Source organism: Chrysemys picta, chromosome 24 (assembly GCF_011386835.1).
Source record: "Chrysemys picta bellii isolate R12L10 chromosome 24, ASM1138683v2, whole genome shotgun sequence".
In the NCBI taxonomy this organism is placed as follows: domain Eukaryota; kingdom Metazoa; phylum Chordata; order Testudines; family Emydidae; genus Chrysemys; species Chrysemys picta.
The window spans coordinates 2,906,466-2,928,890 of NC_088814.1; the positions used below are offsets into that span (position 1 = coordinate 2,906,466).

At 67.9% G+C, this 22,425-nt stretch overlaps 1 protein-coding gene across 1 annotated transcript in view; it reads right to left on the reverse strand.

Annotated features, from left to right (window-relative positions):
• The window catches only part of RARA (retinoic acid receptor alpha), a 49,591-nt gene extending 32,294 nt beyond the window's left edge, over positions 1–17,297 (reverse strand). Inside the window, 2 exon segments of the mRNA XM_065577368.1 lie at positions 4,815–5,261; positions 17,144–17,297. Coding sequence (XP_065433440.1) covers positions 4,815–4,992 — 178 coding nt within the window. The 5' untranslated portion in view covers positions 4,993–5,261; positions 17,144–17,297.
• Between the last annotated feature and the right edge of the window lie 5,128 nt (positions 17,298–22,425).

Below are 22,425 nucleotides of genomic sequence, written 5' to 3' on the forward strand. Positions count from 1 at the left end.
GGGGGGAAACTGAGGCATGGTGTGTGAAAGGGACTTGACCAAGGTCACAGGGCAGGTAGTGGCAGAGCCACGGACAGAACCCAGGAGTCCTGACTCCCAGCCTCCCACAAAACCACAGGAGCCCACGGTGTCTGGCCTGCCCCACACGGGCTAGGGCCCTTCTTTCAGGGGGACCAGGGCACCTGCCCAGCCCGGGAGCCCCCCCCAAGCTCCAGGAGCCCCAAGGTTACAAGCCACTTGCAGCTTTCAGCTAAACAAAGGCCAGCGGTGCCCAGCCCTCGGGTGCCAGGGGAGCCCGGCGCCAGATGCCAAGGACCCAGGAGCAGCCGCGCCAAGAGACACATACAAAAAAGGGGCTTCACCCCTGCACCCCACAGATGCCCACCCAGCTGAACATGGGGGGGACGCGGAGGCAGCTGGCATTGCCGATAGTCGCCCACCACCCAGGGCCTTGGCTCGGCGCCAAGCCTGCGTGGGACACAGCGGCACTGCCCACGGCCCCAGGTGGCCTGTTTAAAGGAACTGCATGAAATATTCAGCCATCCCTTTCAGAGGCACATTAATAGTGCAGGGCCTGTGCGGGGAGGGGCGGGGGGGTTATGTTCGGAGACCTCCCCCCCCCAGCCCCATGGGTGCCCATGCTGCCAGGAGAGCCGCCCAGAGCCCCACCCCCGGCTGGAGCAAGCAGCCCCCCTCCCCCCAGCACCTTCCAACGGCTCCTGCGCCCACAAATGAACTCCCAGGGTCATGGGGGGGGTCAGCCCCCCCCCACCCCCAGCACCAGAGCAGGGCCCTGTGCCTGCACCCCCAGGCGCCACATTCATCGCCCACAAAGCTCCTGCCCCGGCCTTGGGGTGGGGGGGCGGCGTGTCGCCCCCTGCCTGCACCTCTGCTCACTGCCCCCCCCAGCGTACTGCCTAAAGCATGTTAGGTTGTGGGGGCACCAGCAAGGGAAACTGAGGCACAGAGCAGGGCAGCAGAGCTGGGACTAGGATCCGGGAGTCCTCCCCCCCCCACCCCCCGACCCACGAGCAGGCTGGGCGCTGGCCCGGGAGCGAGGGGAGGCAGCCGCGCTTGAGTTCGGAACCCCCCCGGCGGGGCCGGGTGATGAACGAGCCTGTCAGGGCCAATCGCAGCCACAGCCGAGCGGCCGAGTCCATTTGTCACTTTCCCTGAGCCGGAGCCCGAACAAAGGGCCCATTAATAACCCGGCCAGGCCCGGGGCGCCGGAATTTCGCCTCCGTTCCCCGCCCCGCCAAGCCCCTCGGTCAACCCCCCTCCCCGCCGCTGGCTCCCCAGACACACCCCCCCCGGCCTGGCAATGGGGGAGGGGCATCATTCGGGGCAGTCGAGAGAGCTGGGGTCAAAGCCGGGCCCAAGAGCAGAATGGGGGTGAGGGGACCCAGCACGGGGGAGGGGCACCTCCAGGGGAACAGCAGGGCTGTGAAAGAGGGAAGGGTCCTGCAGGTCGGGAGTGAGGGGCACCGGCAGAGCTGGGGGGGGGGGGGCACGGACCCCAGCGCTGGCATAGCAGGGGCTGCGGGTCAGGAGTGAGGGGCACCGGCAGAGCTGCGGGGGGGGGGAGCGGACCCCAGCGCTGGCATAGCAGGGGCTGCGGGTCAGGAGTGAGGGGCACCGGCAGAGCTGCGGGGGGGGGGGGGGAGCGGAGCCCAGCGCTGGCATAGCAGGGGCTGCGGGTCAGGAGTGAGGGGCACCGGCAGAGCTGGGGGGGGGGGGAGCAGAGCCCAGCGCTGGCGTAGCAGGGGCTGCGGATCGGGAGTGAGGAGCACTGGCAGAGCTGGGGGGGGGAATAGGTCAGCTGATGTCCGAATCCCACTGGAGCAGGGTCCGTCCCGGGGGCGCTGCCTGGCCTGGTCCCAAGCCGCTCTCAAGCAGCCCCCCCCCATTGGGAGTGGGGAACAGTTTGCAGCCTGAGGATAGAACTTCAAACAGGGGAGTGGGGACCCCCCCCAACACCCCCATCCCAGTGCCACACACTGATCGGGAAATTAAACTGCGGCCACACAGGCAGTCCCCCCGAGGGCGAATGCTGCTGCAGCTCCGGGTCCCAGACGACCTCCTCGGCCCCCCCGCCCACTTCCCCAGGGGGCTCTGCCGTGACTAAGCCAGGGAGCTGGGGCCTGAGCCCCCAGGATCTGGCCCCCCAGGGAAGTGGGGCATGGGGGACAGAGACTAGCAGGACTCCTTTGCAAGTGCTCAGACGATGGATGGGGAAACTGAGGCAGAGGTCTCCCATTCCATAGCAGAGTTGGGAACAGGACCCAGGAAGGGGGACCTGGCTGGGGGAGGTGCAGGCAGGAAGGGAACACCGCTCCCCCCCCCTCCCAGCTGGGTGTGACGGGCTCACTGCGGGGCCGTGCTAATTCCCTAACCAAAGCCAGCTGGGCGGCTGCCGGGCGCAGTTCTCGACTCGCCGCCAGTGGCTCCAATTAACACCCCCGCCCACGCCGCAGGCAGGGAGCACCCCCAGGCCGGCCGGGGGCTGGCAGTGCCCAACCCCCTGCAGATAGCCTGGGGGGCACCCCACAGCCCAGGGGAGGGGGCCTGGAGGTCTGCAGGGGGCGAAGCTCCGGCTGCTCTGGCAGGGAAAACACTTTGGCAGATTTCCCCCCCCCAGCCCCCAGGGGCTGAGCTCAGAGAGCCCCCGGCGGGGGGCTGGGTACGCCCCCCCCCCCTCCCGGGCAGGGCAGCGCTCGCAGGACGGGAGGTTTGTTTACCCTTCGGTCCCTGCTGAGAGGCTATTTATAAACCCGCTCCAGGCGGGCGCTGCCCGGAGCTGGATCACGAGGCACCGACGTGCCAAGGGGCCCCACTGCCGCCACCTCCTGCCCCCGGGCAGCCGAGTCACGGGCCGGGCGGTGCCAACGCCTGGCACGGTGCCAACGCCCGGGCGGGGACTGACCGAGACCTAACCAGGGCCCCCGCCCCATGGAGCGCCCCGCCCCACAGTGCCGCCCCAGCCCTCCTCCCTGCCCAGTGCCCCACAGAGCCACCTCCACCCCACAGAGCTGCCCCAGAGCCACCCCCCCGCACCCCTGCCCCACGGAACTGACCCAGCTCTACCCCCCCACCGCAGGGTCCCGGCCCCACGGAGCCACCCCAGAGCCACCCCCCGCCCCACGGAGCCGACCCAGCCCTCCTCCCTGCCCAGTGCCCCACGGAGCCGCCCCAGAGCCACCCCCCACGGAGCTGACCCAAGACCCCAGACCGCATGGCACCCCTCACTCCACAGAGCTGACCCAGGGCCTCCCCCACCCCACGGAGCTGACCCTGTCCCCCCGCCTTGTCTGTAACAGTGGCCAGTATCAGATGCTCAAAGGAAGGTGCATGAAACCTCGCAGGGTCGATTGGGGTTAACCGGACCCCCGACACCCCGATTCAAGGGTCTTTACAGCCCCCCCTGCCGCCACTGGTACTGCTCCGCTCCTCAGAGTGGTCTGGGCCGTCCCCTCCACTCAGGGGGTCCTGCTGCTCTGGGGGTGGGGGGCAGACACTGATTGGAGCCAGGTTAATGCCAGCCCCCCAGCGGGCACCGGCTCCTCACCCAGACTCTGCTCTGACCAGCCCCCCGAGCACCCAGTTCCCCTGCTCTGCTCCCCAAGCATCTGAGGCAGGGTCTGTCTCTGGCCAGGCAGCACCCGATGCCAGCTGGAACCTCCCGGCACTGCCGCGGGGCTGTAGGTGGCTCGAGCCGGCAGCCCAGCCCAGGCGCTCGCCCGCCTCAGCCGCTGGCAGAGCCGACACCAGGATACCCCTTAATTTCCAAAGAGCAGCCTGGCGCGCTGCCCCCCAGCACCAGCCGCAACGTCAACGCACCAGGGTCCTCGCACAGCTGGGGGCGGTGCACGTCAGAGCTCGGGGCCCTGACAGCCGCCCACCAGCACCCACCCCGTGGGATACCCGGGGCCAGTGCCCCACAGGGCTCTGCAGCACCCAGCCGGGGGGGGGCACCGGAGTGGCTGGCGCAGGTGGATATGGCCTGGCTGCAGGATGGGCCCTGTGCTCCCAGCCAGGCACCTGGCCCCCAGCTCCTCCCCAGACACAGCAGCTGGGGGAGGAGGGGGGGGGGAATGCCCACCCCCAAGCACCAGCCAGCCAATCAACAGCTGGGCCCCAAGCTGGCTTTGCTGCTCTGAGCCCCCATTGGCCAGCAGGGACCTGACATCACAGCCAGGGGTAGCTGAAGGGTCCCTTTAACCCCCTGAGCACCAGAAGGGAGTGAAGGAGGGGGAAGGGGCAGCATGTGCCCGGCTGGGAAGGGGGTGGGGGGGCCACAAAGAGGCGTGTCCCCAGCTCGCAGCTGGAGCCCGGGCCTGGAGCCAGCCCCGGCAGCGTTTCCTGGTGCTGAACACAACGATTTCCCCTCCCCTAAAGGGGCCAGGACAAGGGGGCAGAGCGATCCAGAGTCCCCCCCTCCCCCAGCCCAGCCTCCCGCGGATCACAGCCCTCACAAACCAGCACCCACTCATCAGCAAATGGGGAAACTGAGGCACAGAGAGGGGAAGGAACGCGCCCTAGACACATGGCACGTGGCCAGCAGAACCAGTCGGACCCAGGAGTCCGGGCTCCCAGCCCCCCTGCTCACAGTCAGACGACATTGCTCTGCCCACAGGTCAGACGCAGCCCGAAGGTGCCCGGGGGGGCTATGCAGGTGGCGGGGGCACCGCTGGATTTTGCAAACCAGCATCAACACACCAGCAGCTCCAAGCGCGTCAGGGCAGCTGCGCCTGGCGTTCGCTGGGGCAACAGAGGGGCAGGCGGGGCAGAGGGCATGACCCGGGCGCGGTACTCACTGGCTGGCGAGGGGGTGCTGTATCCACTCACGGGCAGCTGGTGCTGCATGCCTGCCAGCGCGCCCGGCGGCGAGAGGCCCCCAATCATGTGCGGGAAGAAGAAGGCGTAGTGGGGCACCGGGTACCCATTGAGGTGCCCGCCCCCCGGCGTGGGGCAGGAGCTGCTGTTGCTGGCCATAGCACGGATGCACAGTCCTGGGAGAGTCACATGTGGGCAGGTCACAGCGCCACGGGCAGCTCCATGGGGCCGCCCCGGGGAACAGGGCCTTGCTGCCTCCCCGGGACGTGGCGCTCTGCGGGGCTAGGCCAGCGCCCACCGGGGCCCAGGTGCCAGGGCAGCCTCTCCACCCCTTCCGCGGGGCCTCTGTGGCTGCAGGCAGGTCCTGGCACCGGCGGGCAGGCGAGCAGCGTCCTCTCGGCGGCTCCTGGCCTGCGTCGGCGCTGTAGCTGCAAGGGAAGCAGAGACAAAAGGGAGCTGGTTAGCGAGGGGGCACCTGACGCCTGGGCGAGGGCTGAGGTGGTGCAGGAATCCAGCCTGATACACGGCCGCAGGACGCCTGGGTTCCAGTCCCGGCTCCCAGGCAACACCCCCCCGCCCCCATTCCTCGGTTCCCCCACTGCAGATACGGACGCAAAGCACCATGTGAATGAAAACTATCAGTATCCCAGGCCGGAGATCACAGGTGCCCCAGGAGATGGAACAGGGATACCGGGGGGAGGGATCTGGGGCGACAGAACGGGAGTCCAGGGGGTTAAGAAAGAGAGACACCCCCCAAAGCCAGGTCAGCGCCCAGAGGCCAGCCAGCCCCAGCCAGCACTGAACAGGAGCATGGGGGGAGGGGGTGGAACCAGGACACCTGGGTCCCACCCTCAGGTCTGTGGCTGGCTGCCAGCCTTGCCCCTCCCCCAGCCTCCAGAGCCCTTTGGTCCCAGCGCTAAGGGACAAAGGTACAGAGCTGCCAGCCGATTGGGGGAAGGGGGGGGCACCTTCAGAGCAGCCCCTGCCCCATGCACAGAGCTGCTGCCCTCAGGCCATGGCCCAGCCCCAGGCTGACCAGCACCAGCTGCCCCATCACTGCGCTAACCACACCCCAGGCAGGGCATCCGGTGACCATGCAGTCCGGGCCCACGGGCTCCTCTTCCGGGTCCCCCAGGGCGCCCCCCAGCCCTGACCCTCAGGCCTCCTCCTCCCCCAGAGCCTCTCGACCCCAACCCACAGCCCCGCGGGGCGCTCCCCCGGCTCTGACCCACGGCCCCGCTGCCGGGCACAGGGCTCTCCGGGGCGGGCGCTGGCCTGGCAGTGGGTGGGTGAATGGCTGCACTCAGCCCCGCCTGGCCCGATGGGCTCTGCCCACCCAGCAAAGACAGGCGCATCCTGCCCAGGCCCCGGGCACTCGGCCGCAGCCGCCCCAGAGCAGGGGGCTGGGCGGGGGCTGTTTATATTTTCTGGTGCCAAGTGCTGCCGGGCACAGCCAGGGACCCCCAGGCTCCAGCCAGCCATTCCCCGCCAAGCATTCCTCCTCCACCCCCCCAGTGCACACCGGCGCCCCCCCTGCGGGGGACCAGAGCACGTCAGTGACAGAACCCAGGAGTCCTGGCTCCCAGGCCGCCCCCCATCCCCGCCCCAGTGAGCGCTGACTCCTGGGCCAGCCCTGGCTCACTGCTGTGACCACTAGGACACGCTCCCTCGAGAGCCAGGTGAGGGGCAGAGCCGTGGGCTGGGGGAGGGGAGCCCACAGCTGGGGCCGAGGGGCCAGAGACTTTTCCTCCAATCCCATGGCAGGGCCTGGCCGGGACCCGCCGCTTCCTGGAATCCAGAGCCGGGTGCCAGGAGCCACGGCCAAGTCCCAGCCTGAGAAACCCCCCAGCCGGCCCCGGACTGCCCAGGCCCCGCCGGCTCTGCCCCCAGGCGCTGGGGAGCCAGGCTCAGGGGACAGCAGGAGGGCACCCCTGCGCCAAGGGGCATGTGCCTCCGGAGCCCTGCCCCCCCGCTTCCTACCACTCTGGTTCTGGGAGGCGAGGGCCCTGGAGCAGCCAGAGACATCTGTGCCCACAGGGACAGACGCTGGCACTACCTGCTCCCCCCCCACCCCAGGGACAAGGACCCTCCAGCAGCCCAGAGCCAGCAGGGTGGCTGTGGCAGCAGAGAGGGGGGCGGCTGCGGCCCCCCAGAACCCCATGCCCCGGCTGTTGCAAGATCCCAGCGCTGGCTCCACAGCGGGTCGCTGGCCCCTGGAACTCCCTGCCACAGGAAACTGAACAAGAGCAAAGCGGGCTGGGCATGTATTTCCTGGCAGGGGTGTTAACCCTTCGCTGCAGGCTGCCCGGGGCAGACCACCCCACCCCTGCTCCGCCCAGGTCTCCCACCTTCCTCTGCAGCGGCCAGCACCGGGCATGGGGCTGAGCCAGCCTGGTTCCTCCGATGGGCCCAGGCCAGGGACACCCCACGTTGTCTGGGGCAGAACCCAGGTACCCCACCAGAGCAGCCCCCCCGTGCCCATCCCACGGGTCTGGATGGGCACAGCAAGCACCCGACGCCCCCTGAGAGACAGGGTGTCAGAAATACACCCCCAGCCTGCCTCCTGCAGCCCCTTCCTCTGCCCCCTTGGAGGGGCACAGAACATGCCAACCCGGGGGAACCTTGGCATGATGGGACACGCCCACCCCATGCGCCATTGGCCCAGCCAGCAGGGGGGGGTGTTCTAAGGGGGGGAGGGCACGGCCCAGCAGGGACCCAGGACAGCCCCACGCCGACCTGCCTGGCACAGGAGCTGCTGAGAGGGGACCCCATGGCGCTGCCCCAAGTGTGAGACCCGGGGGAGGGGGGGAAACAGGGCAGAGCCAGGAATAGAACCCAGGAGTCCTGGCTCCCAGCCTGGTGTCCTAGTCCCAGGCCCTCCCCAGCGAGTCTGAGACCCGTTAGCCCCAGGACACCTGCGGCCACCCCAATGGGGCAGCGCCCTGCCGTGCCCGTCGCTGCTTTGCCCACCTTCCCGGGGTGCCCCAGCGCAGACGCAGGCTGGCAGACGGGTCCGTCGCCCCCGGATGTGACACATGCCCCACACGGCAGGAAGGCAGCCCCATGTGACAGGGCGGGCCTGCATGGGGGTAGCCGGGGGGGCACCGAGCTAGGCCAGCGCCCGGCGGCTGGGACGGCAGCTGCGAATCCTGGAGGTTCTTCTGACCGCACACTTCCCGTCACGCCTGCGACCGCAGCTTCCCCTTCGCCGCTCTCGGTTCCCGGCCAGGGCAGAGCCCGGGCGGCTCGCGGGCAGTGGGGCTGGACACCCCGGTGCAGGCTGGGAAAGGAGGCACTTAGCCCACAACCCCCCCCCCCAGCTGTTTATGGCTCCGTTGCCATGGCAGCCCTCCCCCCCGCCCGGGATGGGGTGGCAGCAAGGCAGGAAGCGCCCCGACAATCTGAGGTGCGGTCACAGCCTGCGGCTTCCTCCCTGCGCTCGGCTGTGCCAGCCTCACACGCACGGGGAGGTGCCACCCAGCCAGGGGCAGAACAGGGGGCTGCAGGTCGGGACTGAGGGGCACCAGCCGACCGGGCAAACCACAGCAGCTGAGACCCCTCCAGTCCCGGGGTCTGTGGCCCCCGGAGCCTCACGCTGGGCTGGGGCGGCGGTGGGGGGGGGGGCGGGGGGACAGCACCCCGAGCAGCCTCCAGGCTCTGAGTCACCCGCCCATTTGTCACATCCGACAGGGATGAATCACCTCAAACAGGCCCCGGGCAGCGGCCCCAACGAACCCCCTATGGCATTGCCAGGGCAGGGAGCCAGCCGCCCCCGCCCGTTCAATCCAACCTGGTCACGAGGCCCCCACCCCAGCAGTCAACCGGCAGCTGGCACAGAGACACCCGCCAACCCCTGCCCAAAGAGAGGGGGGGAAATCCTGCCCCAGGCCGGACCCCAGCCGCCGGCACCCTGGAGCATCGCCTGCTGGAGGGGCGGGGGGGACGTGCCAGCAGCAACTGGGACGTGGGGGCTGCTCCCCTAGCAGGCCCAGAGCCAGCCTGGCACGGTGCCAAGGCACCCCACCCACTAGCACAGACCCTGCCCCCGCAAAATGAAATTCCACCTGTCCCCAGCTCCAGTTACCACCAGGAACGCGCCCCCCGCCCCTCCCCCCGCCCAGCGCCCCATTCTTCTCTAGCAACAGGTGCTGGCCCCGCCAGCAGCTACAGCCACTGCTCCGGGAAGAGGAACCGCGTGGGGCCAGCCAGAGCTCCCGGTCTTGGCTCAGCTGGCAGGGGCTGCGGGTCGGGAGTGAGGGGCACCGGAGAGCTGGGGGGGCCCAGGGCTGGGCTAGCAGGGGGCTGCGGGTCAGGATTGAGGGGCACTGGAGAGCTGGGGGGCCCAGTGAGAGGGGGGCCCCAGACCTGTAGCTGCCCCTTCTCACCTGGCCCTTGGAATCACTGGTGTGGGCTCCCGATGGGAGAGTTACTGACACACACACACACACACACACACACACACCCCGCCCCCAGCCGAGGCCCTGTCCCGGTGCAGGCTCAGCGCTGCGGTGCTGGGTCGCCCCGGCCGGGTTTACTGCCCACACAAGCCCAGCGCCCCGAGCTGCCCCCAGACGAGGTTTGGGGCTGGACCGTGGGAACCGTTCCCTGCGTGGCTGGGGCCTAGGGGACGCAGGATCCCGACGTCTGGGGCCAGGGCCCGCCAGGCGATACCGCAATACGACGAATACCGAAGACTCCCAAAGCGAGAGGGGGCCGTGCAGTGCCGGGAGCTGGCCCCTGCCCCACGTCCCGGCTCGGGACACTGCTGCGTTTCCCATGGGGGCCCGGGCTGGGGTCTCCGCAGCCTGGCACAAAGCGGGGGGGAACCATCATTTGCACCCTGCTCCAGGGAGGAGCGAACCATAGCTCCATGCCCCAGGCATAACGCAGACCCTGCTTTGCCCCGTCCACCAGGACCGGCTCCAGCTCGACAACCGCGTCAGGGACTCCTGGGTTCCCTTCCCAGCTCTACCAGCCATTTTCCCCTGTGGCCGAACGCACCCGTATTCACCCAGCCGGCATCGCCACAGCCCCCGACGGCCAGACGCCCCCCACCACGCAGCTGGTCACACGGGAAGGACAAGGCAGAGCCAGGAACTGAGCCCCCATCTCCCAAGTCCCTGCCCAGTCTCCCCCTCACGTGCCCCAGCTCTCCCCATGCCCACTCTGTGCCCAGCTTCCAGGTCTGAGCGCCCCTGAAATTCCTCCCTGGGGCCCACACGCGGGCAGGGACCCCAGGCTGGCAGAGGGTCAGCGCCCATCCATCAGCTGTAGCACAGGGGGCAGCAGGCCAAGCTCCGCCCTCCCCCCCCCACACACACACACACACCGGACACGCTGCCCATCCCATGCGAGCCATGCTCATTCAGCCAGCTAGGCGGGGGTGGTGCCGGTCCCGGCCCTATGGCATGGGGGCCCCAATGCACCGTGGGGGAGGAGGGTCTCCAGGCAAGCGGGGGGCGGGATTCTCAGAGCCCCTGATCTGGATGCAGCCCCCGCGCTCCCCACCCCCGCTGGACCCCAGCCCCGGCCTCGCCGGCCCAGCCCCGCAGCAGCGGCTAACACAAGCCAGCTGTCTGGGAGGCTCCGGACGGGGGCCGCGTCTGCAGAGCCAAGGCTGCGCATTGACGCCCCGGGGTGGAAATAGAGAAACAGAGCAAACAAACCCAGCCGCCTATCGGCTCCTGAGGCTGGCGGAGCCGGCCCAGGCACGGCCCGCGGGGTCCCGAGAGCACCCAACCTGGGGCCCATCACAGGGCACGCGAACCCGCCAGCCAGGCAGGGCCATGAGCCCCATTGCAAATGGGGGGAAACTGAGGCACGGAGCAATTCCATGACTCGCCCAAGGTGACCCGGCAAGGCAGCGGAGCCCAGGGCTGCCCGGTCCCAGCCCAGCTCCAAGCAAGGGGTTAAACCACGTTTATTTATCCCCCTCCCCCCGCGCTAAACCGCCTCCTGCTGCGGGAGAGATTAACCCATTTTCTTTAATCAGCACATTTGTCATCGTCAACGTGCTCACACCCCGAGGCAGGCGCAGTGGCCGGCATTGTCATTACTTCAAACCCTCTCCTGGGGTGGCCACGCCTCCTGCCAGGGCAACCGCCCTGCCCTGCCTGCTCCAGAGAGGGGGGCACCATGCCCATGGCTGCTGCTAGCCAGGCCCCAGCCCAGACAGGGGGACAGGTCTGGGCAGAGCCCCTTGGTGAACTTGGCCCGGGCTCTGCTCCAGAGGGGATCACAGGCAGCCCCGGGGACGTGGCCGCCCCTGCTCCATGTGGGTAGGGAGTCACAGGACGGGGCAGGGGGCGTTCCTGGGCACGGCCTGGCATTGAAACGCCCAGCACTTCCACTCAACCCCCTCGGCAAACCCCACAACGAGGGGCCACTGCCAGCCACTTTTTATAGATAAACTGAGGCATGTCATGGGGCAGGGTCTGCTCTACCCACTAGTCCCCACCCCCACATCCCCGAGCCGGCAGAGAACCCAGGAGTCCTGGCTCCCAACCCCCTGCTCTACCCACTAGTCCCCACTCCTCTCCCCGAGCTGGCCGAGAACCCAGGAGTCCTGGCTCCCAACCCCCTGCTCTACCCACTAGTCCCCACTCTCTTCCCAGAGCCAGCAGAGAATCCAGGAGTCCTGGCTCCCCACCTGCCCTTGCCCAGGGCTGGCCGTCAGGCTGGGGAGGGGTCGGGGGCCAGGCCGAGCCGGGGGGGGATGGGAAGAGAATAGTGACATAGCAACCAAGCCACCTCCTGGTTATAAATAGCGTGGCGCCGAGCCAGGCGGGGTCTGGAGCTGCGAGCACTGCAGCTCGGGGGAAGGCAGCACCACACAGCTCCAACCGGGGCCCCTGGCCAGTCCCGACCCAAACTCCGGCCCCCCCGGCCAGCTGACGGCTCCGAGCAGGGCGAAGCCCCAGGGCTTGGCTCCCCGAGCGCCGCTGAGCTGGACGGTACGACGGGCGCCGAGCCCACGGAGAGCACCCCCAGCTGAACCTGCGAGCAGGGCAGGGAGAGGACGTGGAGGAGCAGCCGGAGGGGCCAGACCCTCGGGGGACAGACACGCGCCGGTGCTGAGCCCTAGAGCAACGGGATGCTTGGCAAACCGAAAAGCAGCACGACCCTCAGTTACCCCGTGGAACTCCCTGCTACTAGGAGTCCAACGGGACTGGAGAGGCCTGGCCCTGCAGAAGGCGGAGGATCCCAGGAACCAACCCTGCCCCATGACAGCCGGGGCCAGCCCCAGGCCGGCAGGATGTGGGGCACTTCCCACAGGCAGGGAACGCCATCCCCGGGAAGCCAGCGGCTGCCACAGACAGGACGCCGGGCTAGAGGGGCCCCTGGTGGCAACGTCCATTCTTTCCTCCGCCACTGAGGTGCTCGGGCTCCCTGCTGCCCGCAGACCCCGGGGCAGGGTTCACAGGGCAGGACACTTGCTCCAAGGGGGCGCAAACCCCAGGCCCCAAGCCAGTCTCCTGTGGCCGGGGGGAGGGGGGAGAAAGAGAAGCAGCAGGGGGGGAGGGGGGAGCTTAACAGCCTTATCTTGGAAATCCTCTCAGAGCAGATCGACCGGATTAACGAGCGAGTATGAACCAAGCTGTGGCCAGTGACGGGTGGGGGCCGGGCACCCCCAAAGAGAGGCCCCCCTCCCCTGGCCCAGCCAGCAGAGAGAGCCCCCCGCCCCACAGACCCACCCCTGCGCTCGCTGGCGCCACCCGGGCCAAGGTCAGCGTGTCCTGACGACAACAAGGCCCAAACCCCATTGCCTTGGGGGCGCCCCACGGCATAAGTGGGGGTGGAGAGGGCGACACCTGTGGCCCTCAAGCCTCTGGCTACGCACTGCTCAGTGCTGGAACGCGCACGCCACGCAGACACGCACACGGGCCCCTACGGCCGCGCAGATGCAGAGGCCCGGCCCAGCCCCACGGCCCTGCAAGCCGCGCGCCCTTCACGCCGTGCAGCCCCAGCTGCGGAAGCCATGTCCCGAGCGCCCCACAGGCAGCGTCACCCCATCCCGACGACCTGCCCAGCATGTCCGAGCGGCACTTCCCACCACGAGGGTTCCCCGAGCCTTGATGCAGCCAGCTCTGGGGTGGAGGTCCGACCGCTCCCAGGAGAGACGGGGCTGCCCACACGCTCTTTGCTGGCGAGAGCTCCCCCGCCCAAAGGTTTTTGCTGGCGGCCGCAGGGCACAAGCCGGGATTGCTGCTGGGTTTCGTTTCCATCTGAAGAGGAACATGGGCTGGGCTGGTTCTTGGACGGGGGTCGGGTCCCGAGCGGAGGCCTTGGAGGGTCCCGATGCTGTGGGGGAAGGTGCGACCCCTCCCCCAGGTGCTCGCCCCACAGCAGGTTTGCTGGGATACCCGGCCACAGAGTGGGGGTGGAGGGGCTCAAAAGCCCCTTTCCCCAGTGTCCTGCCAGAACAGAGACCCCAATGACCCCCACCCCGAGGAAGAGGGAACGGGGAGGAAGTCGCCTGCCTAGACCCCCACCCCATAGCAATCTTCAGAGGCACCGACCCCAACCCCGGGCCGGTGCTACCTGCCTGCCGGAGGGGCACATGGGGGTCACCTCATCGCATCCTCAGCCCGGCAAGAGGGGCTGGGCCCCCCACCTGCGCACAGACGGGCCAGGGATGAGGCCAAGGCAGCGCTGGGATCCCCCCCCCGCCCCACCGGTGCCCCCCACTCCCAACCTGCAGCCCCAGCCCAGGTCTCCCCCCACAGCTCTGCCGATGCCCCTCACTCCTGACCCGCAGCCCCTGCTGTCTCAGCCCCGCGGCTGCCTGTGGAGCGCTGGAGTGGGTGTGTGTTGGGGGAGGGACAAGGCGGGCAGGAGGGGCCCGGCGGGTTCAACTGGCAGTTCAGCACCTTTCCCGAGGCAGGCACCATTCCCACCCTTGCCACCACTGCCCCAGCCCACGGGGCTACCCCAGGCAATTGCACAAAGCCCAGGGGGGCTGGGAAAAGCAGGGTCTTCTCTCCAGCCCCCATCCCGCCCAAAACAAACTGCATTTATATCCCACCGGGAGCTCTTCCCCGCACACCCCCGCCCAGAATGCAGCCACTTCTGGGGCAGAGCACAGTGCCAGCAGCACACGCACATACCCCCCTGCGTACAGAGGAAGCAGGCCAGACAGCCATTGGTCTGGCTGCCCCTCCCGGGAGGGCCAGTACTAGGGCAGGAAGGGCACTGCTACGAGTGACAGCCCCCTCTCTGGCAGGGGGAGCCCCCATGAGAGCCCAGAGTCAGGAACTGGGCTCGCCCTGCAGGCAGCAGCTGGTTGGGAGCCAGGGACAGACGATGAACACAACATGGACTAGCCGGTGCCAGGGGGACTAATGCTGCGCTTGAGTCCGCAGACAGCCTGAGCCAATCGCCCCTCTTCGTCCCAACTGGCCGTTAACTCTGAAACCTAAGGACGACGCTGATGTTGACATTAACTATGTCACTGCTGATCACTTTGGCAAGACATTCAGCCAATGCCAGTGTGTCCTGCCCCCTTCCTCTTTGGCCAGGAGCATCCACACAAAGACACCGACAGTGATTTATTATCTGGGCCGCGGCTATCACCGAGCCCGTCGTGCCACGAGCCAAGATCTGCAGCTCACTAGCACCTGGGCATTCGGGGGTCACGGAAAATAAATGAAGAGAAATGCATACTGAGAGCACCCCCGCACACGCAGGAATCCGTGAAAAGGTCTATGGTCTAATGGCCAGAACACCTGGGTTCTGTTCCTAGCACTACAGGACTTAAGGGAATTCTCTCCCCCCCATGCCTCAGTTTCCCCATCAGTACAGCGGAGATCGTACTGGGGCTTGTTGGAAAGCATGTGGAGACCCTCGCCCGAGGAAGGGCCACAGGGGTCTCACCGTGGGGGATGCCCACTCAGATCCACCCGCCCACCGGGCAGGATAAGGCCACAGCAGCCTGGGGTTTTCTGCAAAGAGTTGCCGTGGCCATGGAAACGCATGGGGCCAGTTCACACCTAACCAGGGTCCCAGCACGGTCCGTACAGGGGTCTGCAGGCTCCGCAGGGCAGGTGGAGGACACCCACTGCACTGGCGTTGCTTGGGAGCTGCCCGCCGGATGGAGAGCACCATGCTCACACCTCGAGTGCAGCCACCCCTGCGACGAATTTGCTATTCTCAGCAGCGCGCCGGGCGGAGGCCAGGACCCAGGTAACACACAAGGGCTTCCCCCAACCCCAGCATGGCTGGGTTCCCTGCTTCTGCCACACAGCAACCGACCTCTGCAGGAGCACATGAGTGACGCAAACACCCACCCCCCCTTCCCCTCTGTGGGAGGGAACGAAGGGAGGGTGCCGGGTGCGAAGCTGAGCCAGCGGGTTGTCTGTCGGCAAAGAAAGGACTTCCTCCTTGGAGGATCACCTCCTCCAGCACCCGCCGGGTCAGGAACCACCCCGGCCATGGCCCCCAGGCTGCAGCAGGACAGCGAGAGCAGGGGCAGCGCAACCCTCCAGTGGCGGGAAGGTAGCTGCCATCAGCCCCCCGGTGCCGCGCTGGAAAGCGGAGACACGGCGGATAATGGCAGGGAGCGCCCGGACCAGCCCATGCCACCGCCGGGGGCATTCGGATAGCACGCTCCTGGGGCAGGAACTGGCCTAACTGTGCAGCTCCAAGCACACTGCTCGTGCCCGACGCCGCAGAGCCCAACAACGGGCTTACGGTAACAGCCAAGCCAAACGTGGCCCCCCCAGCAGGGAGGGCCCGACACCGGCCCCCCAGCCGAGACTTCCGCACGGCCCCAGTTCCCGCAACACACGCAGCTCCGAGCACATTGTGCACACCGCAGAGCCGTACGATGGAGCACAATGGGCTTACGGTAACGGCCAAGCCAAACACGGCCCCCCAGCAGGGAGGGCCCGACACCGGCCCCCCGGCCCCAGCCCAGGTCCATGCACTGTTCCCTGCAACACACACAGCTCTGAGTTCAGACCCGCACCCCCAGATGCTGCAAACCCACAGCCTGGACAGATCCTCTTCCCCTGTCCCCCGTGCTCGCTTTCCAGCCACCACTGCCTCAGTGCCGGGCGAGCCCCGGGCTGGATTCGCTGCCCCAGTTCTCTCACCCCCACCCACGGCTGATCCCGAGTCCAGGCCCCGGGCCCAGCCGCACGACCCCTGTCAATCGATCGCAGCACGCGGGGAAGGGAGTGGGCCAGGGCCCCACGTTCGTCACCCTGCAGACGGCCTTTCGCAAGCCGCGTTGAGCCCTTTAAAGAGCGCGCCGGGCCGGGGAAAGTGACACACAAACGAAAGCGTCTTTTCGAAAGCTTCCGAAGCAGACGGCCCCCTGGCACGGCACCCGCCCGGGCCCCTGGAAAGGCCAGAGCACAGGAACTACCCACCACTTTGCCTCAGATAACACCCGCTAAAGGGGAAGCAGCCCAGTGCTCTACGGATGGGGCCTGGCAAACAAATCTGAAGGAGTGAAAAGTTGTGTGTCAAAGCGCTCGCCCCGAGCCAGCTGGCCAGGCCCACACCCACCCACCCACCCACACGCCGGTCCCTGGAGGGTCCCCGAGCAACGGGGAGTCCCCCCAACAGGCCCGTTTCTCTCCCCAAGCAGGGCGCGGGCGAGGAAGGAAACCAGGGGGTACCTGTGGTCCCCGGGCAAGGGAGTCTCCCCCCAGCCTGGCCTGGAAGCTGCCCCGGGGTGGTTACCCCTTGGCGGGGGACGGCGCTGGGGGCGGATCCGGTGACAGCTGGGAATGCTCCCAGCCTGGAGCAACTTCTGCAACAGTTGGGTTCAGACATTTCCAACTGGGGAGGGGGAGACAAGAAAAGGCGCTGCCCCCCTCATCCCCCCACAGCTGTTCCAGCCCAGAGGCATCAAAATCAAAGAGCCCACAGCCCCCGAGCTACACCGTGACCCCCCCCCATGACACACACTTACGGGGGGGGGGCGGGAGGGGGGAGATCAGCGAGAGACGGGGCCTTGCAACGGGCACGGGCGAGAGTCCCCCCGCCCCCCCCAAACACACACCTGCCCCCCAACACCCCCGCCCCCCCAAACACACACCTGCCCCACAAACACCTCCCGCGCCCCCGCCCCCCAAACACACACCTGCCCAACACCCCCATACCCCCGCCCCCCCACCCACACACCTGCCCCACAACACCCCCGTTCCCCCCACCCCGCAATACCCCAACCCCCCAGCCCCGCCCCGCAACACCCCCAACCCCCAGAGCCCCCCAGAGCCCCCCCGTCCTACAACACCCCCGCACCCCCATCCCCCCAGCGCCCTGCAAACACCCCCCCGCCCCGCGCAGCTGCGCGCGGTACCTGGGCCGGGCGGTGGAACGTTGCGCGGGGCCAGGCGCGCGCTCAGCGCTCGGCGGCGGCGGCCATGGCCGGTCATGTGCTCGGGGAAACTTTACACGGGGCGGGGGGAGGGGAGCGGTCGGGCCACGCCCCCTGAGCCAGCCGGCCAATGGCGCGAGGGGGGCGGGGCAGCGGCTCCGGAGCAGCCCTTTGAACTGTCCGGCGGCGGCGAGGGGGGGAGGAATCTTAAAGGGACAGGGGCCCCGCCTTGGTGGGGGAGTGGGGCAGGGAGGGGCAGTAGGGGGCGGGGCAGGAAGCCAGACCTCCTGGGTTCTACCTACAGCTCCGCCCCTGACCTCGCAGGGCACCCGGGGGCAAGTCCCTGCCCTTGCCTCAGTTTCCCCTCCCCAGCCATGCCAGTGGGAGGTGTGTGTGGGTGGAGGAGCTGGCGGGCACTAGCCTGGGTAGCCAAGACAGCAGGAAATCCCAGTGACAATCCCACCGCTGGATTCACACAGAGAGCTGGGGTGTGCGGAGATGGACAGATAGACAGACAGACAGACAGACAGACAGACAGACAGATAGATAGATAGATAGATAGATAGATAGATAGATAGATAGATAGACGGACGGACGGATGGGCAGGCAGGCAGGCAAGCAGCTACTTCGCAGCCAAAGGGCAGCTTTGCACAACCCGTGGCTCTGGGATTTTCCGAGCTGGGGGCCTGAACGCCCAGCATCGAGCTGCCGGAGAAGTTGGGCGAACGATCGCAAAGCGCCGAGTCTGGTTACTGACCCTGGCCCCGATCGGACTGAGGAAATCACTGGGCCTTGCTCACCGCCCGCAGCTGCCGAGCAAAGGCCCACAGCGAGCGCGGAGCCGAGCGAGATGCAAACCACAGAGCGGCCTCTCTCAGCCTGCAGCACGCTCCTGCCGGCCGTCGGATCCTGCACAGCTCCAGGCCTGGCCAGGGCTGAATTCAGGACTTAACCCAGCGCCGGACGGCCTGGGAATTTTGTTTCACTAGGAAAGGGGAAAGAAGAAAAGAATGCAATGGATTCCCTCCCCGCCAGGCAGCCGGGCCCAGCCCACTGCACAGGGACACCAGAGGGGTGGGCCCAGGCTGGCCCCAGAGCTGGCCGCTCTGCCAGGGAGCCCCCCACCCTGTCCCGGGGCTGCCTGGGGCCGGCTGTGCCGCCCGGGGCGGAGCGCAAGGCGCACTGTTGTTCTCGGATATTAATGGCTGGCCAGGGATCGGAAATGCATCCGAGCGGGGGAAGGGGGAGGGCTTCGAGGAGCAGGCCCTGATTTATGGGCTGCCTCTCTGCTGGGAGCTCCCCCCCGGCCGGGGGGCCGGGACAATTGTAACCATGCCCAGCTACCATGGGGGAGAAGCTCAGCGTCCGGTTCATGGCTGCCCACCTCTAGCTCACCCCACTTGGGGGCAGAGGCGAAGGAGCCCCCAGCCTGAGTTTGGGCATCCCTGGGGTCTGCAACCCCTGCAGCTTGGACCCTGGCTGGCTCCATGCTGGGAGAGGGGAATCAGGCACGAGAGGTCAGACGAGAGGGAGGTCCCAGCCGCGCGACACCATGGCGCGTTCGCACGAGTCAGGGCGTTGGCTCTGGTTCACATCAGCCTCCCCTCTCCCTGGACTCCCCCAGCCGGTTCTGCTGCCTCCCGCGCTCGGCCCTAAGCCAGCACCGCGTGGCTGTTACGCAGCAGCCACGTTCCACCCCAGAGCTGGCTGCATTTCACTGGTTGGCGAGCGACGTCCCCCACGTCGCGAGTTTAGGCTGCAGTTGGGCTCTGCCCCGTCGGGACATGCCAGAACGCGTGCAGGACAACCTGCCTGCCAGGCCCCAGAGCCGGGGAGGGCGGGGACGTGTCAGTTCTGTGCGTTACGGTGCCACCCACGGGGCAGGGCAGACGCCAGCGCTCTGACCAAGGCTGGGACCCAGCTGCCAACGCCAGCCTCCTTCCCACTGCACCCCAAAGAGGCCGGGGGTGCTTGGAGTCACGACCCCAGGGCCTGAGCCCGCCGCCCTCACTCCCAGGGTGACAGATTTAGCAATTCCTACAAATGAAATCTCCTGGAGCCTTTTAATCTGCCCGACAAGGAGCCTGGAGTTGGGGTCCCCCAGCCTCTTCCCCCCCCCCTGCAATTCACCCAGTCCCCCCAGGCTTCCCTCTCACATCTAAGTCACCCCCACCAGGGATTCTTTGCAATCGGAACTCGAACCCGACCAGTCTGACACAAGACAGCTTCATGGCATGCAACCAGCAACAACCGCCGGCACTGCCCCCCAGGGGCCCCCAAACCCCAGGGTGTCTCGGAGACACCAGCAATGCCCCACACCCCACAGGCCGGGATCACGGGAGCCTTTTCACAGAACGGGGAAACTGAGGCACGGAACAGGGCAGTCATGTGCCGAGTTGAGGACGGGGCTGGAACAGAACCTGGGGGCCTGTCCAGCATTCCCCTGCTCTAACTGCTCGACCCCACACCCCTGCCGAGCACTGCCTGGGGCAGTGGGATCTTCATTCAACTGAGATGAAAAAGGCACCAGCAGACCCTGTAACAAAACTGCACGTGTGTGTATGTGTGTGTGCACATATGCATGTTTGTGTGTGTGTCTGCACGTGTGTTTGCATGAACTTGCTCACGTATGCCTGCATGCAAACACATGCACGCGTGTGCACGCTCACACCTGTGCACATGTGTGTGCATTAGGGCCCCTGCTGTGTCTTGCTGGGCTCCCCAGGCCAGCAGGTGCGACCCCATCTCCCTCCGGCCTAGCCCAGTCCCGGGCGCTCCCCGTGTCACCACTCCTGTTGGGGGAGGGGATCCCTGGGGGCGCAGTGCTGGGCAACGCCAAGCGGGATGAGTTTGGGAGGCTGTGTGGAGTGTGGCCCCGGCTGGGACTCACCTGCACACAGGTCGCGGGGTGGGGGAGCCCGGCACCCGGACGCCTGGATGCATTCCTGACTCACTGCTTGACTTTGGGCACCTGGCGCCGTGTGCCTCAGTTTCCCCATGGGGGGAGGGCGATGGAGCCTGAGTCCGTTCAGGGCGATGGAACTGTAGAGCTGCAGCGCAGCCCCCAGGAGCCAAGGCACAAGGTCCCGTGGGGTCCCCCCGCCGCCAGTGCCCCCGCACACAGCGAAGACCCAGAAGGTGCTGGCTCCATGATGGGGGGGGTGGGGAGACACAGCGGGGGGGGGTCCCTATTGTCTAGGTGAGTTCCCCCCCGCCCCGCACGGTGCTGGGAGCTGCCCGGCTGCATGCGCTCAGCCTGCAGGAATGTCCCAGATCACTCCCAGATGTGAGACAGCTCCCGCGCCAGCCGCCTCCTCCCCCGCCCGCCCCCCTGGGGCCGACCTGGCCTCAGCGATCCCGGCCCGCAGCCCCCCGCGGGAATCCAGGCCACGTGCCACACGGACCCTGTGCACGGCCGCGGGTCAGTCCCTGGGCAAGTGGCCCCCACGCCACCCAGCGGGCTCCAGCCGCTGGGCCGGGGGCGGGCACGGAACCTGGTAGCTGGGGGCAGAGGGACACACCTGGCCCTGGCCCAGTGGCTTTGGGTCAGAGTCCCCACGCCAGCTGGGAGGGCTGACAGCCAGCTGCAGCGGGACACGGCGTGAACACGCAGGCCAGGGAGCCGGCCCAAGGGAGCCCTGGGTGCCCTGCCTCCCTCCCGCTGGTGGGGGACACGGCCCAGGACCCCACGCACACAGCCACCCCCACTGCACCGCAAGCTCCCCCCAGCACACCAGGGCAGTCACAGGAGGGCTGCGGGTCGGGAGTGAGGGGCACCCCCAGAGCTGTGGGGGGAGCCCTGGGCTGGGGCTCCGGGGGGTGGGGGGGTTTGGCAACTGGCATCTTAGGGGGTAGAAAGGATCCCCCCAAACCCAGCAGCCACCCGCACAGCCACAGGCCATTCCGCATCACCCCACAAATCCCGGCTCCCCCCGCCGGGGGGGGGGGAACCGCCAGGAGGCAGGATCGGAGCCAAAAGGGAAAACGCAAAGAGAAGCAACTTCCCGCCCCACCATTAACCCAGGTGCTAGGGCAGGGGGGCGATTTCCCAGTGTCCCACCAGTGGCCCGTTAATCCCTGTGGTCCCCCCCACCATCGTGCCGGGCGCTGCCCAGGCCCCGACCCAGATCCCCCGTGGTGCCGGGCGCTGCCCAGGCCCCGACCTGGATCCCTTCGTGGTGCCGGGCGCTGCCCAGGCCCCGACCCGGATCCCCCGTGGTGCCGGGCGCTGCCCAGGCCCCGACCTGGATCCCTTCGTGGTGCCGGGCGCTGCACACACAGCAGGGGACAGGCCCTGCCCCGCGAAGCTGACGGTCCTGTGGACACCTGGGGGCCAGGCCGACTGGCCCGTTTCAGACACAGCTGGTGGGGCCAGAGCTGGGGCCAGAGCTCGGGACAGGCCCAGCTCCCATCTCGGCAGCAAGAGGTCGCGGCTGTTCCCGACGCAGGGCCCTCACCGGTGCCCCTCACTCCCGATCTGCAGCCCCGGGCTTCCCGCTCCCAGCTCTGCGGGTGCCCCTCACTGCTCCATCCCATCCCTCCTCCTCCCCCGCCCCCCATGTCACCCCCACCGGGGCACTGCCATCACACACACACACACACACACCCGTGGCTCCTTCTTGGCCACACTCGACAGGGTCATGCGGGGTCCCCCCCACAGCTCCGGTGCCCAGCCGAAGCCCAGCCGTGTGGAAAACGCTCCCTGTCAGATGGAATCTGGGTGCAGACGATGATGGCCCCGCGCAGGGAGGCGGCCGTGGCTGGCCACGTGTGGGCTTATGTAAGGGGAGTGCAAAGGAGGACAGGCTGCGCTGGGCGGGGGACAGGGAACCGGAGCCCCCAGCACAGCCGCAGCCGGGGAAGGAGCTGCAGGGACCTGTGCGGAAAGGAGGTCCCTGGACCTTGCTCCCCGCGACCCGGGCAGCAGCCTGGAGAAACTCACAAGGGAGGGAAGGTCCCACGATGCCCAGCCACATGTGTGTGCACACGCGTGTGGGAGCGGTCTCCGGCATGTGCACATGCGTGTGGGAGCGGTCTCTGGCGTGGAGCCATGCACACACCCCCGTAGCAACATACACACTAATGGACACACACCAGCACCTGTCCATGCACACGTGTGCAAACAGTCACACTAATACACATGTCCAGTCGCACACACGTCTTGCTCAGCACCCCCCATCCTGCTCCTACATTATCCCCCCCCAGTGCAGGGGGCCAGACACGGCCTCCCCGACTCCTGGCTGGGGCCAAGCTGCCACCATGTT